Raw genomic sequence first — 15,541 nt, 5'->3', positions numbered from 1 at the left:
AATTAAATTAAATTGGTATCTTGTCCTCTTAAGTTATCACTTTAAAGCTAGTTTAGGCCTTAATGTAATAGGTAATTTACTGAGCTAAAACTTGCATTGAATATATTATTATTATCATTATTATTATTATTATTATTATTATTATTATTATTATTATTATTATTATTATTATTATTATTATTAGCTCAGGCAAGAAAAGATTTTGTGCAATTTAAACATGAAATATAAGTTTGAAGCAGGAATACCTGCTTTATTTGGGCTTCTAAGGCTAAATGGGTAAATAATATTTCGAGCCAAAATTCTTACAGAATCTTTATAAACAGACACAATGGATAACTAATGGCATTGGTTGAATAAATGTTTTTAAAAGAGCGAGTGTAGTAGTCTTCATTTTGTCTGTAGTGCTCTTACCATCCTGTAGGTGTCAGTAATTCACCCGTAAACTGGTTTATGTACTGCAATTAAACTCCGCCGAAGAAGAAGCAGGAAGTGACGGAAACCAAACAAAAAGCCTAACAGGCTCATGCGGACCAACAGCAGCTCAAGTCTCTTTAAAAGTCGAGTTTTCATGCCTTTTTTTATGTAGTTACATATTTCGATAGGTTGGCAGCAAAGCAGGTTTTCAACACGTAACCATGGCTTACACGCTAATCCTAAAAGCTCTACACCAAAATCTCCAACACACGGCGACCCAGTTCTCCTTGCAGACATGTAAACTCGCGCACGTCGGCGTGCTTGTTCACAGGCGCAGGACAATGTCCAAAACATCAGCGATAACCTTCTGCAGAATAAAGGCTCCTTCATCCGGACTGAGCTGCCTCGCTCCCGTCCAGAGCCGGCGGGACTTTTCCCTGGACTTTACAGCCAGAAACAGAAGCAGGCCTGAAGACGGAGACAAGTCAGTGTCCAGATATCAGAGTGGGAGTCCCAAACCTTCTACTGCACAAAAAGGTATGCAGGGAAAAGGACATGCAAATGAACCTAATAGTCTATTAATGAGTCTGTATTTTAATGTATGCATCATATAAATGAAAACAAAGTTTTATGAAACACCCATCATTGTAATAGATACCAGTATGCTCTGACTAATAACCCTCATGGATGATAAAAATAAATGTGATATAAGTATGTGTTTTTTTCGATTTCTTTTCTACAATCACCATTTTGAGAAAAAAAGAAAAGAAAAATGCTGTTATTTGTTGATTCTCTGCTTAATAACTGCTTGTTGCTAACTTTGCAGTAAAAGAGGCTGGCAGAGACTTCACCTACCTGATAGTTGTTCTCATTGGGCTCGGAGTGACAGGTGAGAACAATAAAAAGATTACAAGCGAGTCACAAGTCAAATAACAAATATGGGCACTGTTTTAGTTTTTTTTGCTTTGCTTTTGTGTTTCAGGTGGGCTGTTGTATGTGGTTTTTCAGGAGCTGTTCTCTTCCTCAAGTCCAAATAAAGTCTACGGGAGAGCTTTTGACAAAGTTAAATCACACCCAGAGGTAAAAAAAAAAAAGATCCCCAGTGGTACTATTCAGTTCAATGCATGGCAGCATGCTTTAAAAACTATTTTCCCAATCTGAACATGCAGGTAATTGGTGCATTTGGTGAGCCGATAAAGTGTTATGGGGAGACCACACGTCGAGGGAGGAGGCAACAAGTCAGGTGGGAATCATTTCACGCATAGTTTTCTAACATTATACAGTTGAGGAGAATTTGTGCAACAGACTGGTTTTGAGCAGCATCATCACATAATCCTGTTATGACAATGTATGAAGGATTTGGGAAGGTCAGAGGGTGAACGAGTTCCCACTTTCTATCTGAAATTTCATAAGACTATCACTTGTGACTTTACAGAGATCATAAACATTTATGTGTCAGCCTGTGCATTTTTCTCCAAAATAGTATTTTGATTTGGTCATTTCTCATCATACTTTCTAAAGAATGTTTTATGTTGGCATGGCCATGTATATTAGAGAATCCTCATTTTTGTAAGCTAGAAGCTTACACCATCTACACGAGGATCATTGTGTTGTGTGCTGGTTATACCTAGCATCCTGGGAGTCTTTCTTTTTTTCATTTACTTTGTGTGTGTTTCCACTTCAGCCATACAGAGTATCTAAAAGATGGACTGAAGCATCTGAGACTTAAGTTTTACATTGAAGGTTCAGAGCCAGGTCTGAAAGGAACTGTTCATTCAGAGTCAAAAGAGGTGAGTAGATGTCTGATCTGCACTGCAGCTCCTGAGGTATGCAGAACACTGTACTAAAAGCCTGTAAAATGACTGCTGTCAAACATATTTGCTGAAAGCAATGACTGACTTCTCATTTGATGAGTGTTGTAGACCACTTAAATGTTTTTTTCTCAATGATTGTCATTTAACAGAATCCTGAAACTGGAAAATACGAGTTTCGCTATCTATTTGTGGATATAGACACCTACCCAAGACGGACCATCATTGTAGAGGACAACAGATGAGAAACATCTGCCACTCCGGGGTGTTTCCTCACCCATGCAGCCTTATGAAAAGGCAAATATTTTGGTATGTTTGTCTAAAAGTGTTTCTGGATGAAAAGATTTTACGCCCATGTGCTCCTTTTTCTAAGTTATGCAAAATTCCCAGTGTTAACTGAACTCCCTGCTTTGAGTTTGATTTGCGGTCTTGTCCAAGTTGATTATTGCCACATATTTGTACAAATGTTCATTCAGAATACTTTTTGTTTTTGCCTTTTACAGGTTGGGTTGTGTAAAATAGTGACCAGCAGATGGAGACAACGAATTGAAACAAGAGCTAACTTTGTAGATCTTCAGAAGTGTCTGTGTTTTTATTGAGTGAAAGTTGTATATTTCAGTGTAATTAAACTTGAATTTCTGATTTTTGTCAAAGAACTTTGTTTTGTTTATAATTAAATATTGGACATGTGCACAAAAAATTGACCTCTACAAATGTCAGTACTTGTCTTTAAATATCTAAATACACTACTCAAAAAAATAATGGGAACACAAAAGTAACATGTAGATCTGAATGAATGAAATATTTTTTATTAAATACTTTCTCTCCATAGTTGAAAGTGCTGACAACTAAATAAAAATTATCAATGAAAATCAAATTTATCAACCCATGGAGGTCTGGATTTGGAGTTATACTCAAAATGAAAGTGGAAAAACACACTACAGGCTGATCCAACTTTGATGTAATGTCCTTTAAACAAGTCAAAATGAGGCTCAGTAGTGTGTGTGGCCTCCGCGTGCCTGTATGACCTCCCTACAACGCCTGGGCATGCTCCTGATGAGGTGGTGGATGTTCTCCTGAGGGATCTCCCAGACCTGGACTAAAGCATCCGCCAACTCCTGGACAGTCTGTGGTGCAACTTGGCATTGGTGGATGGAGCGAGACATGATGTCCCAGATGTGCTCAGTTGGATTCAGGTCTGGGGAACGGGTGAGCCAGTCCGTAACATCAATTCCTTCGTGTTGCAGGAACTGCTGACACACTCCAGCCACATGAAGTCTAGCATTGTCTTGCATTAGGAGGAACCCAGGGCCAACCGCACCAGCATATGGTCCCACAAAGGGTCTGAGGATCTCCTCTCTGTACCTAATGGCAGTCAGGCTACCTCTGGTGAGCACATGGAGGGCTGTGTGGCCCTCTGACTGACTGACCCACTGCCAAACCGGTCATCCTGGAGGATGTTGCAGGCAGCAGAACATTCTCCACGGCGTCTCCAGACTCTGTCACGTCTGTCACATGTGCTCAGTGTGAACCTGGTTTCATCAGACCACAGGGCGCCAGTGGCAAATTTGCCAATCTTGGTGTTCTCTGGCAAATGCAAAACGTCCTGCATGGTGTTGGGCTGTAAACACAACCCCCACCTGTGGACGTCGGCCCTCATACCACCCTCATGGAGTCTGTTTCTGACTGTTTGAGCAGACACATGCACATTTGTGGCCTGCTGGAGCTCATTTAGCACAGATCTGGCAGTGCTCCTCCTGTTCCTCCTTGCACAAAGAAGGAGGTAGCGGTCCTGCTTCTGGGTTGTTGCCCTCCTACAGCCTCCTCCACGTCTCCTGATGTACTGGCCTGTCTCCTGGTAGCGCCTCCATGCTCTGGACAATACGCTGACAGACACAGCAAACCTTCTTGCATTGATGTGCGATCCTGGATGAGCTGCACTACCTGAGCCACTTGCGTGGGTTGTAGACTCCGTCTCATGCTACCACTAGAGTGAAAGCACCGCAGCATTCAAAAGTGACCAAAACATCAGCCAGAAAGCATCAGAACTGAAAAGTGGTCTGTGGTCACCACCTGCAGAACCACTCCTTTATTGGGTGTGTCTTGCCAATTGCCTATAATTTCCACCTGTTGTCTTTTCCATTTGCACAACAGCATGTGAAACTGGTTGTCAATAAGTGTTGCTTCCTAAGTGAACAGTTTGATTTTTTTTGAGCAGTGTATTTTAAACATAAAGAAAGTGCATTTACTATATTTGGCCTGTGTGTGTGTGTGTTTGTGTAATGTTTGCTGTGTGTATTCTTCAGTGTGTGGGACAGTGTTTGTTGTATGTAACTTGTTTTGAAGTTATATCACACTGCCAAAGATGCAACCAGAGGGCGACAACTTTAAACATAATATGATATGTTTTTTTTAAAAAAATGGTTCCCATTTAGAATTGTCAAAAAGAGAAATAAATAGTTAATGCATTTTTACTGGTGTTTTAATCCAGTTAATTTAAGTAGTTTTGCCATCCTTTACAATGTGTAATTATTTTCTTTAGTTGTAAATGGGGCTGATTATAGTTATATATTTATGTATTCTGATTAAAATGATAGGCTCGCAATATTATTTACCAATCGTAATCCACTAATTTGTTTTCTGATCTGTGAATATTTTAAACCTTTTGACAGATTGAGTAGTGCTACGGGGGCTGCACGGTGGCGCAGTGGTTAGCACTGTGGCCTCACAGCAAGAAGGTCGCTGGTTTGGTCAGTGGCCTTTGCTGGTTTGGTCAGTGTGGAGTTTGCATGTTCTCCCCGTGTCTGCGTGGGTTCTCTCCGGGTACTCCGGCTTCCTCCCACCATCCAAAGACATGCATGATAGGTTAATTGGTCACTCTAAATTGCCCCTAGGCGTGAGTGTGGTTGTTCGTCTCTCTGTGTGGCCCTGCGATGGACTGGCGAGCTGTCCAGGGTGTACCCTGCCTGTCGCCCAAAGCCGGCTGGGATAGGCTCCAGCTTCCCTGCGACCCTGAATTGGAATAAGCGGTTCGGAAATGAATGAGTAGTGCTACGTTCAAGACCCTCATAAATATAGGAATTGTGATGTGTTTTATTTGTGTCTACTTTAGTATCAATTTTATTTTATTTTTTTAAATTATAATTATTTCGTATGATCTGCTGTTCGGATATGATCCTTGGCTAACAGGTTGTGTAACTGCAGATTTTAAGTTGTTATGCCAGCAGTGTTTTTTGTAAGGATTATCCTCTAGTAAATACACGCCGCTGCGCTTCAAATATCTTCTCGTTTCCGTTCGCTTTGACTCACAAATGAACTCCTCATGTATACAAGAAACTGTCTGAATTACTGTTTCGACCTGAAAACAAAACTTGCAGGAAAAGGGTAATTAAATCAAACCACTTTGTGTTTATGTTAACGGGGAGAGGCTTTAACCTAGGAAGCAGGAAAACAGCAGTTCAGTGAACGCCCACTGAGAAAACCAAAGGCAGCAGTGAACAGAGGGATGTGCTCAGTCGTTCCGCGTTAGCTTCTCTCCTCTGAGCTAATTAAGTTGTCACCTTACTGCTCAGTCAAGGAGTTTCTCGTCGGATAACAAGAAAATCATATCGCTTAACCACCAGGAGGGTTTGTTTATAAAGCAGTTCAGTTTGGTCGTTGTTTCGCTCCTGAAGGGGGTAAATAGAGCTGTTGTTTTGGCCTGCTTAGCTGAACTAGCTGCAGCCTGCATCTGGCTCCAGCAGCTCCGCTGTCGTCTTAAGGAAATGGCACGCCTTGTCAGCTAACTCAGGAGGCCCATTTATCGTTTTAAAAAAGTAAGTTTACAGCCTTTACAACCTTGCTCCGAGCTGTGCTGTTCGAGTTGCGGATTGTTTTAAGTTACAGTAAGAATTGCAAGGTTTTTAAATGTCAGTGTGTTCATGCTAGTGTGATTATTACCCATAATACAACTTTATTATGTAAAAGAAAATCAGTGAATGTTATTCATTTGATGAAAACCAATAAAACTTTGCTGTACTTAGGTCAAGTTGAGAAATCAGGAAGTGGTTTTCCAGTTATGAGACTCATCTGGTGATTTAAAAAAAACAAAAAAAAACGCGTTGAAAATGGAGCTCTACTGGTACATGTGAGTATAACCTTAACTTTTACAGTATATTAAATAGGGGTGGGAAAATCGAATAAAAAAATCGGGATTTTATGCCTCACAATTTTAAAATCGATTTTTTTTTTTGTTAAATCGATTTTTTTTTTCAATATAAAAAAAATAATCCATTATCAAATTTTTGCCATTTTTATTGTTTTTATCTATCTTTTCATTTGTCTTCTTGGGCATTTTGGCAGCAGAATAATGATCTGGTTACTGTGTTGTTTTTTTCCTAATTGAAATCAAGAAATATGATGTGCAAAAGAAAGTTTCATACATTTATTTTGTTTTTAATCTACAAAAATCACCAATATTGTAGAATTGTGAGATTCGCAATTTAAATCGAATCGGCACCCGAAAAATCGGAATCGAACCGAATCGGGACTAAAGCATGTCGTCACAGCCCTAATATTAATGCAGTTTTAGTCTCTAAATTGTGCACTTTAAACCTGGCTCTCCCTTGTCTCTTTTTACAGAGTTGTGATCATATTCATAATCATAAAGATATTCTTCTACGTGTGCTGGTACCGGTCAAGACAGAGGCAGCTGGCAGCATACCTGAGCAACACACGCAATGCACAGATAGTCATCGTCGGAGGAAGAGCCTACCTTCATCAGATGTGTGAGAGACAGAGTGTAAGTGTACAGCCGCACATGTCTTATATCTGAAATGCCAGTTGCTGAAATGCTTTTCAGCCTGGAGCACATGTTTCTACTTCTATTTTAAGGTTTTCTCATAATAAAAGGATGTCTGTGTGTGACTTGAGCATGGTTCAGTGAGGAAGAAGAGTATAAGCAGGAGTCAAATAAGGTCATAGTGGGACATTTTTGCAGAGGAGTGTGCTCTCTTTTTCGAGAATGCATGTGGTTTTTCATCAGTCATTGATAGACGGCGTTTTGCTTTTAGTGACCTATTGAAGGAGATTGCGGTTGTGTGTTGATGAGCTCTTCGGTTGTGTTTGTGTCTCTGTTTAGACTGCTTTTAAAGTTAAGGACTAAAAAATGCTGGTCAGAGGTTTTGATGGTTGTGTGAGAACAACATTTCAGTAATGCTCCTGGGAACTTTTTGTGTGGTATTGTTAATATCGAAGCGAACAAGCCATGGTTTGCCAACAGTGCATTCCCCTTCCTGAGGTTTCTCTGTATTTGTTTAATAGAAAAAGCTGATTCTGCTTTGTTGGGGTCCCCTCCCACAAATCTTCTTATCAACCTTCCTGTATTTGTGTGAAGTGCAAGTTATGAGACTGGAGAGAGAGAGAGAGAGAGGGGGGGGGGGGGAAAGTCTACTCTTTTTAATGATCACCTTGAGTTAGTGTTTTATTTACTTTGTTCAGCTGCGTATTAAAGCAAATGGGTTGACCTTCCTGGTTATCTTTATGTTAAAACTGGTAATCACGAGCTTCAGAAAAATGCTAGTGCTTACACTTATTTTGAAATTGGCTTCAAAATACCAACTGCATCGAATGTTTCTTGAAGGATCTTTCTAAAACAGTCTTCACTCAACATTAGTTTATGTGGCTTCTGCATCACACCCCCCAAGAAACTATGTGCCTTCTCTAAAACTGCTGGAGTTATTCTTTGTGTTAAAGGAAGAGCCCAAAAGATCTTATTTATTATTTTATTTAATTTGTAATGCTTGGCCTTCTCATCCGCTCATATTTTACTGCCAAAGCTGCTTCATGAATGTACCTTTCTCACAGATGAGTCATGTAAGAGGCTATCAGCATAAAAAGGAAGTCATTTCCTCTACACCAGCTTTGGTCTTATTTTTCATCTGCGTAGTTAAATGAAGGAGGCACAGAAACTGGTATTTTTAGCCTTGTTTGGAATATTTGTGTTGCAGGAAATGCCCCATTTGCAAAAAAGAAAATAAATGAAACTACGTCACTCCTGAGCTTTTAAGCCTCAGGTTTCCCCAGATCAGTTCTGATACCCTTTGTTATCAGAACTGTTTGTCTCATATGAGAGGACATGCTGTCCAGCTTGCCCGTCGACATCTGTTGGACACATTTCCACTCCTGAATCCCTCTCACCTTGTTGAATTCTTATTTTTATATTTCAGCTTTTCTTTAGTGTCCACTCTTCCTCTCTTATACTTTACTCCTGCTGTACTTTCGCTTTCTGTTTTTTTTTCTGCTACTCCTCCTGCTCCCTTTGCTTCCTCTGACTTCTCAGATGTGTAATATATCCTGTTTAGATTTTAATGGAATGTGCTGCAAGAAGGCACCTTGGTGATCCATAACCTGGTAACCCAGAGATTTTCTGAAGAAACTCTGGGTATAAATAATGTAGTATGACTTGCCAAACATCTTTGACAGTCCCGGGGCTCTAACACACCAGGCAAACAATCAGCTGTATGTTCTGCAGGGTCGGTGAAAAAGCCATTGCTGATGTCTTTCCTCCCTGACACATCTGAATCCTGCCATCACAGACGAGCTTACACAGAGGCTGATCAGTGAATCAAACACATTTGATCAGCATCACCTGGCCGCTACTGGCCCCGTACCTCTTATAGACCTGCCCGTTTGCTGGTGGTTTGACACCTTTGTGTTCACACACAAAGTTGTCTTCTGTTTGTGGTGTGTAATACACCGCTGGCATTTGCTTTTCTTTTTGGTTTTTAGCATGAGCAAATAACTTCCAGCTATAATGCAAACATTACTTTGTTTGCATTTTGTAGTCTTCTGCTTTCCTTTAACAAATGATTTACGGGCTACATGATCTGTAAAGTTATAGCTGCGTGCAGGTCACATGTCCAAGCTGAGAGTTAGATTTTTTTCTGCGTTGTTTTTAAGTATAAGAGGGACAAACGGCATCGGACGTTTTATTGTTCCTATTTATTTGGTGTTTTTATAAAAAAAAAAATATAATAATAATAAGAATAAAAACATGAAAAACTGAAGATCAATTAAAACTGTTTGAAAAAAGATGTGGATTACTCTCTCATTCAGCTGGTTCAGTTCTTTAAGAGAACAGAAAGCACTTTTTTTTTTTTTAAAGTGTTACCAAGTACTTGTGTCATGGACTCATTGTGGAGAATGAAACTTGTTAACTGGGGTATAAGGACAGTGATGAGTCAAAAATCAAGTAACTGTGTTTATATACCAGTTTTAGACGAGCCATGCCACACTTGCAGTGTAATGGGCAGTCTGTGACGGATCATTCGTCAGCTTTTATCTGTCACACCTACAACTATGACCAAAATCCCATATCACGATATAGCTCATTTTATATCCCCATAACAGTATACATAACAATATAAAATTGTTTGTGTAATTTTGTGTCAGTCATCAGTTATTTGTCAGATGTGGTTGGCAACAGCAGCAGTGATCTCCTTCCATCGCAGAATGACGTTTCACGGGTAAAAACCTGCTGCAACGTTTACGTCTGGAGTTAATGATGAGCGCTTTCGCCTCCATTTGACGCTGCTTTTACGGCTTTTGCGTGTTGACTTTATTCTTTATTCTGTCGTCTTTATCCTGATTCTTGCGCAGGTGCTAAAATGAGTTAGTTGTGTCGGGGACTGTCTGTTGTCGGTCTTTTTATGTCCAAACTGCATCTATGCAACAGAAACTTCCCCTTTTTTTTTTTTTTTTTTTTGTAATGAACAAACTCATCCGTTTTGGTTGGGTGGTCACCTTTTAGTGAATTATCCTGCTCTGAAACACGCCTGCTACCGTCTTTCTCCATGTTTGTTTATGTATTGCAGCGTGCATGCCATAAAGTGCATCTTGATGTAAAATACTGCAGTAAAGCACCTTATCGCGGCGTACACGACAGAGCCTCATATGAAACGTCAAAATGATATATATCATCATATCGCCCAGGCCTACCTACAACAGGATGGTCATGTCGAAGTAATGAAAGCATCAATCAGCTTGGTCATTACTCTTGTTATTAGATTTTCCTGCTCTGATACGTCCACACAGTGAAGATGGGTTAAAGCAGAGCGAAGCTTTCTTCAAAGGAAGAAGTCGTCTCCCTTGTTATATTTTTTTGTCTTTAGGACTTGTGCTTGTCAATTTTGCCTGATGCGAAGAGCAATACGAGGCGAGTTATTCTCAGAGGAGCGTGATTATCCTAACTGTAATCTCCAGCTCAGAAAAACCAGGCCACTGGCATAACCTAATAGTACATGTCTGTGAGCATGATTGTGCTCTTCTGTATGTTAATGTGCTTCTGCTTTCTTGTGCATGTGACCAACTTGCATTTCCTTTGTAGCAAACATCCGCCTGGCCTAATTGGTATGGAGTCCAGGATGACTTGTCGATAGAGGAACCCTCCCCAGCCCTGCCACCGACTGCATCCATCTCCCACCTGGACATGCCCCCACCACCATATGAAGCGGTTTCTGGAGGTATTTCTATCTTTTGTTTTTGTGTTCGAATGATTCAGATGTGAGATTGCAAACATAATTAATTCCTGTTAGCTTGTCTTTTTTTTTTTTCCACTCTTTCTTTTTCAGTTATTATTTCTTGTAAGCTGCAGCTTTTCTGTAGAATGAAAAAGGTTTTGTAACTTAGGTTACCATATACAGATGTGTGAAACAAGTATAAAAATCAAATCCACATGTCTGTTCGCCTCATTGTCCATCTTGTTTTATGACTGAGTTTTTTATTGGTGTGATTTGATTTATGTTCTGCAGATGACTGAAAAGACTCATATTTATGTGACTTAATTAATAAGGACGACATCTTCTTTACATGTTCATGCTGTAAAACTAACGCACAAGTTCGATATTTGTCAGAAAACCAGTACAAACAATAACTGCACCATGGTCTCTTATTATTATTATTATTATTATTTCATTTGCTTATGTGGACAAATGGATTAATTTGAATGTGCTTTGCTTTAATGTGAAGTCTGCAGCTTCATCTAAATAGAAATAGTTGTTTTTTAGCATTTGTAGTGTAGTCTCATGTCTGTTGGGTAAGTCACGCTGAAATATGTTTCAGCTGTTCTGACTGCAAGCAGAGAAACAAAGATGGCTTCCATTGTTGAGTTTTATCTACTTATTTCCTTTATTAGAAATTTCTTCTTTTTTTTTTTTTTTTTTTTTTTTTTTTAAATAATAAAGCTAATTTCCACCCCAGTAACCACACGAGTCTTTTCCCCACTTCAGATTCTATTTAAATGTGCTGTAAACCGCCCTCTCAGTAGCCTCACATTAACATGGGGAACGCATGGCTAGCCTAAGATTTTCCTCTTAATAAGATTCTGAGTTCATTTAAAAACCCTCAAGCTGGTTGTTCCAGTTGTTTAATCTTCAAATCAAGTTTTAGTTCGACCTCTTTTTACAAATGACATCTCATTCGAACTACAGCGCTTGTACAATCTCCTGACTGCAGGATGTGGTTGCAGAGGGTGGTAGTAGTCACTTCTCAGCACAACTGCAACTGCATCATGTCTTTTTTTTCTTTTTTTTTTCCTTTGGCAGACACCAGAAGGGGTTTTAGGGTTTCTAAGCAAAGCATTTTAATTGCATCGAAGCGTGTAGATAAAGTAGACTGTGTAGGCAGGTGTTAAAGCCAAGCCAGGGAAAAAATGGTGGGGACCACTTGTTTAACATCCTGTTCTGATCAGCATAAGTTTAGTCACCACTTGAAATGCAGAGAAATGGTTCTCTGGAAAGTAAAGAGCTGAAAAGTGTTTTATTTTTAGAAGACTACCAGGATTTACTGGATGATATTGTTTTTCCTCTAACTATCTCTCTCATAGGATTTGTAGTTGTGTATTTACATCAATCCACAATGTGTAAAAGTGCAATGTCAGTTATTATTGATGCTGAGAGATGATTGATGTGCACTGGATCTGCTTGCAGATGTAAAGCAGGTGGGATTAATGTGGCGTGAAGATTCTATCAGTCACACAGCTTTAATGTTCAGCTTGTTTCTTAAACATTTTCAGACGGCTGATAACGGCAAACTCCTGCTCTACTCTCCTTTCCTTTCAGAGGATGATCTGAAGCCTCCTCCCTACAGCGAGTGCGCCCAAGGCGACGAGTCCGACGCCCCTCGTGCCTCCCATGACATGCTTCTGATTTCTGAGGGAGGGAACTCCGTTAGCATCAACGAAGCCCCTCCCCCATACACACTGATCCCCCCTACACCAGTCAGTCAGCAAGACTGATGAGGTCACAGTGAATCCGTGTCAGGAGCAGGTTCACTTAAAAACAGTCGCTGATGCCAGTTTGCCTTTTACCCCTCCCTCATGCACTGCCTTTCTACATTCAACCTCAGTGATCTTTGCCAGCCTAACTCTCGTCACATGAGAGCAGCTCCTGTCTGCAAATGTGTATTTTTTTATTCTTTTTTTCTTTTCCTCTTTGTATGAAAAAGTGGTCATCTGAGAAGTTTTGCAATAACTGCCTCAGCAAGCCTGTGTGCCTCGTTCAGGACCACAGAAGCTTCCTTACAGCAAGGAGAGCTATGACAGAGACTTTCAAAGTGCGTATACACTCTATTCCTGCTGTGTATGTCCACGACCACTTGCAGAACTGAAAGAACAGGCTTGTTCTGAAAGCATAAATGGAGGCGGGGGGGAGTTATTGAGCAGTTTTTGTCCTGATGCTACATGCCTTCATGTCGAGTGTCTTTTGCACACTGTTGCTAAGATAGCAACAGTGTGATTTAAACATCTAGCACGGACAATCTGTTCTTCTTTCAGGACACTGTGGTTATGCACATATGCATAGTAACTTCAAACTCTGTGGTTAATTTCTGCAGTACTACATGACAACGAATACACTAAATGTTTTAGATGATTACCCCATTAGCATAATCTATATGATATATTGTGGTGGTTGTACTGGGGCATTTGGTCATTCAATGTTCTGTGACTGGGATTGAGTTCAGACAAGTAGAAACGGGTAACTACTTTTCTCTGATTACGGTCATATATGCTGGGTTCCGGCCGTCACTGCTCTGCATTTACTTACATAGAAAGAAAACGGCTGAAAGAAAAAATCAGCTGATATTAATGCTGACTGATTTTAAAAAGTGTGAAACAATCCAGGAAAATTACTTGTAGAGTTAACAGAGAAACACCACATGGTGTCGGACCTATGTTAGTTCCGGTTTCTTAAAAGAAGAAACTCAAAAAAGCAACAAAAAAAAAAAAGCAAAAAAAAAAAAAAAAAAGCTGGACAACTCTGTTACTGTTTCTTTTCATGACAATTGCTGCAAAATGAATACTAACCAAAAAGAAAAAAAAAGCTGCTTCTTTTTGTAATTTCTCTGTTAAACCATCTCAGATCGGCCAACTTTTGTGTTTGGTTTTTTTTTTCTTACTCTCACAAGAAAGCAGAAATAAGTGTAACGACAAGTAATCCACTTCCAGTAATGCTTTAAGCAACGCTACATTTTGTCGGTGTGGTGAAGCTTTGTGGTAGCATGAGGCTAAAAACACCCTGTTTTAACTGGGTGAGCTGGACCTTTGCATTGCAGCTTCTTTACAAGCTCTTGCACAACCTGGCATAAGATAAGTTGTCCAATTCACACACATCTAACTGTAAATCACTTTGAGATGACTCTGGGGATGTTCATTGATCACATGCAGGCCATTAACCATAAAGATCCTTCTCTGATGCTTTTTTGGGTTCATTCAGTTCAAATTCTGATATTTATTGAACAAACGTTGCCTTATTTTTAAACATCAGTGCAAAAACCTAAACATAGCAGCAGTCAGACATCAACAGGACTGAGTAACATCTGACTTTGTCCAAGCAGCCCCTGTCCTCTTCCTCTCCTCTGTTTGATTACTTCATCACCTCTGCTTCTGTGTTATGGTGGTTTCTCAGGTGTTTAAGGAGGTGTGTCATCTTCACACACATCTAACTAAATATTCACTGTTGGTGAAGCTGAAATGCATCGAGCCAGCACTGCTCGTCAGACTGAGTGACACGGCGCACAGCTGCGACGCTACCCAGTGCCTTGTTTTGCATAATGCCTATGGCAGGCGGAAGAAAAAGTAGTTCCTGCCTATCCTCTAAGTTTAGTTATGTAAATGTTGGTATAGGAGGAATAGATATTTCAGTATCGCTCAAAAACATCGCTACTAGTTAGTCTTCTCAGATAACGACTGGGATCAAAGCTCGGGTTCATTCTTGCTTTCCTACTTATTCATTCATTCCTTTATTTGTTGGACCGACGTTTCAGCGTCGCATCGTTATGGAACTTTTTCTCTGATCTAAACATCATTGTATGTCAGAGTTTTCTAATCAGTGCTCCACAGATTATCTTCTCCTCAAGCCTCGCAGAAGTTATCTTTGCTTACGTTTTATCTGAAATAGTTTTCATTGTTACATAGAATAATCACTGGCCAATCAGGAAATGAGATCATGTCTCAGGAACCGTTTGCTGCTTTGTCATCAAATCTGCGGTTTGCGATCTTAGTGAGAGTTGTCAAAAGACAAAAACGCTGTCTTCTTGTTGAAGCTTAGTGACCACTTTCACACTTTTTTTTTTTTTATTATTTACTTTCACCACACATAGATAAAGTTTCCATTGCAACTCCACTGCTTTGGCCTCATTGCTCGCTTGCAGGTATATTTTATAAAGTTTCTTAGCATAAAAAAGACAGAAAATGAATGCTGTGTAGCTAATGGGTGTGTGAGTGGACTGAGGGATGACATGAAATGAGATTTTGAAACAAATGTGATCTTTTAATGGTTATCCTTTATATTGTGATGAGCTGTCACTGATGCCTTTTACCAGATTTTTTTTTTTTTTTAAAATGTGTGGATAATGATGGGATGGATGCAACGGAGAAGCTGTAAGGTACAAATCTGAATGTATAACATCACTAACCTGGCAGCCACATGATGATGAATGACTACCTTAACTGTAGTGTTGCAGGCTTCTTCTGTCTTGTACGTCCTATTTGACAACTTCATGTTCATTCCCGTGGTGTTTGACATATCAAATCTCTCCACTTTGTAGCTGTGTGAGTTGAGGGGGGGAATTAACTTTTTCTGAGTCAGGGGAAATAAAAAAAAATGTTGTTATATGTGTATATATATATATATATATATATATGTGTATATATATATATATATGTGTATATACAGTGTTTCAAGTTTCATTCATACATTCTTTTTCTCTTTTTACACAAAATGCTTCCTCAGCTCTTTTCATACAGTAGTGGAAAGCAGAGGAACAGCCGCACCATCATG

At 39.7% G+C, this 15,541-nt stretch overlaps 2 protein-coding genes across 3 annotated transcripts; both read left to right on the top strand.

Moving 5' to 3' along the window:
* The first annotated feature begins 495 nt into the window (after positions 1-495).
* timm21 (translocase of inner mitochondrial membrane 21) lies at positions 496-2,817 on the top strand. 2 transcript variants are annotated; one of them, XR_013771755.1, is made up of 7 exons: positions 496-951; positions 1,241-1,303; positions 1,397-1,494; positions 1,584-1,657; positions 2,099-2,204; positions 2,378-2,534; positions 2,729-2,817. XR_013771755.1 is itself a non-coding variant. In XM_079260126.1 (6 exons), exons 1-6 carry the CDS (start codon positions 636-638, stop codon positions 2,468-2,470), a joined length of 750 nt encoding a protein of 249 aa, XP_079116252.1. In that variant the 5' UTR covers positions 496-635; the 3' UTR covers positions 2,471-2,671. The 2 variants fall into 2 exon arrangements, 1 of the variants encoding a protein (XP_079116252.1); XM_079260126.1 differs by lacking the exon at positions 2,729-2,817 and having other exon boundaries at positions 2,378-2,671.
* Positions 2,818-5,729: 2,912 nt separating this feature from the next.
* On the top strand, positions 5,730-14,282 carry LOC306770563 (uncharacterized protein). The gene is made up of 5 exons (XM_079259435.1): positions 5,730-6,040; positions 6,248-6,351; positions 6,846-7,005; positions 10,591-10,726; positions 12,323-14,282. Exons 2-5 carry the CDS (start codon positions 6,332-6,334, stop codon positions 12,496-12,498), a joined length of 492 nt encoding a protein of 163 aa, XP_079115561.1. The 5' UTR covers positions 5,730-6,040; positions 6,248-6,331; the 3' UTR covers positions 12,499-14,282.
* Positions 14,283-15,541: the final 1,259 nt, after the last annotated feature.

This window comes from Telmatherina bonti (assembly GCF_933228915.1).
Source record: "Telmatherina bonti genome assembly, chromosome: 20".
NCBI classification, from domain to species: domain Eukaryota; kingdom Metazoa; phylum Chordata; class Actinopteri; order Atheriniformes; family Telmatherinidae; genus Telmatherina; species Telmatherina bonti.
This window is presented reverse-complemented; position numbering and strand designations above follow the sequence as displayed.

What these genes read in the sequence shown, in the direction of transcription:
- timm21 (XM_079260126.1), top strand. Translation starts at nt 636, where the DNA reads ATGGCTTACACGCTAATCCTAAAAGCTCTACACCAAAATCTCCAACAC. An exon ending in ACCTTCTACTGCACAAAAAG is followed by an intron (nt 952 to 1,240) that starts GTATGCAGGGAA and finishes CTAACTTTGCAG; the next exon opens with TAAAAGAGGCTGGCAGAGAC. An exon ending in TTCATTCAGAGTCAAAAGAG is followed by an intron (nt 2,205 to 2,377) that starts GTGAGTAGATGT and finishes GTCATTTAACAG; the next exon opens with AATCCTGAAACTGGAAAATA.
- LOC306770563 (XM_079259435.1), top strand. Translation starts at nt 6,332, where the DNA reads ATGGAGCTCTACTGGTACAT. An exon ending in ATGGAGCTCTACTGGTACAT is followed by an intron (nt 6,352 to 6,845) that starts GTGAGTATAACC and finishes CTCTTTTTACAG; the next exon opens with AGTTGTGATCATATTCATAA. An exon ending in ATATGAAGCGGTTTCTGGAG is followed by an intron (nt 10,727 to 12,322) that starts GTATTTCTATCT and finishes CTTTCCTTTCAG; the next exon opens with AGGATGATCTGAAGCCTCCT.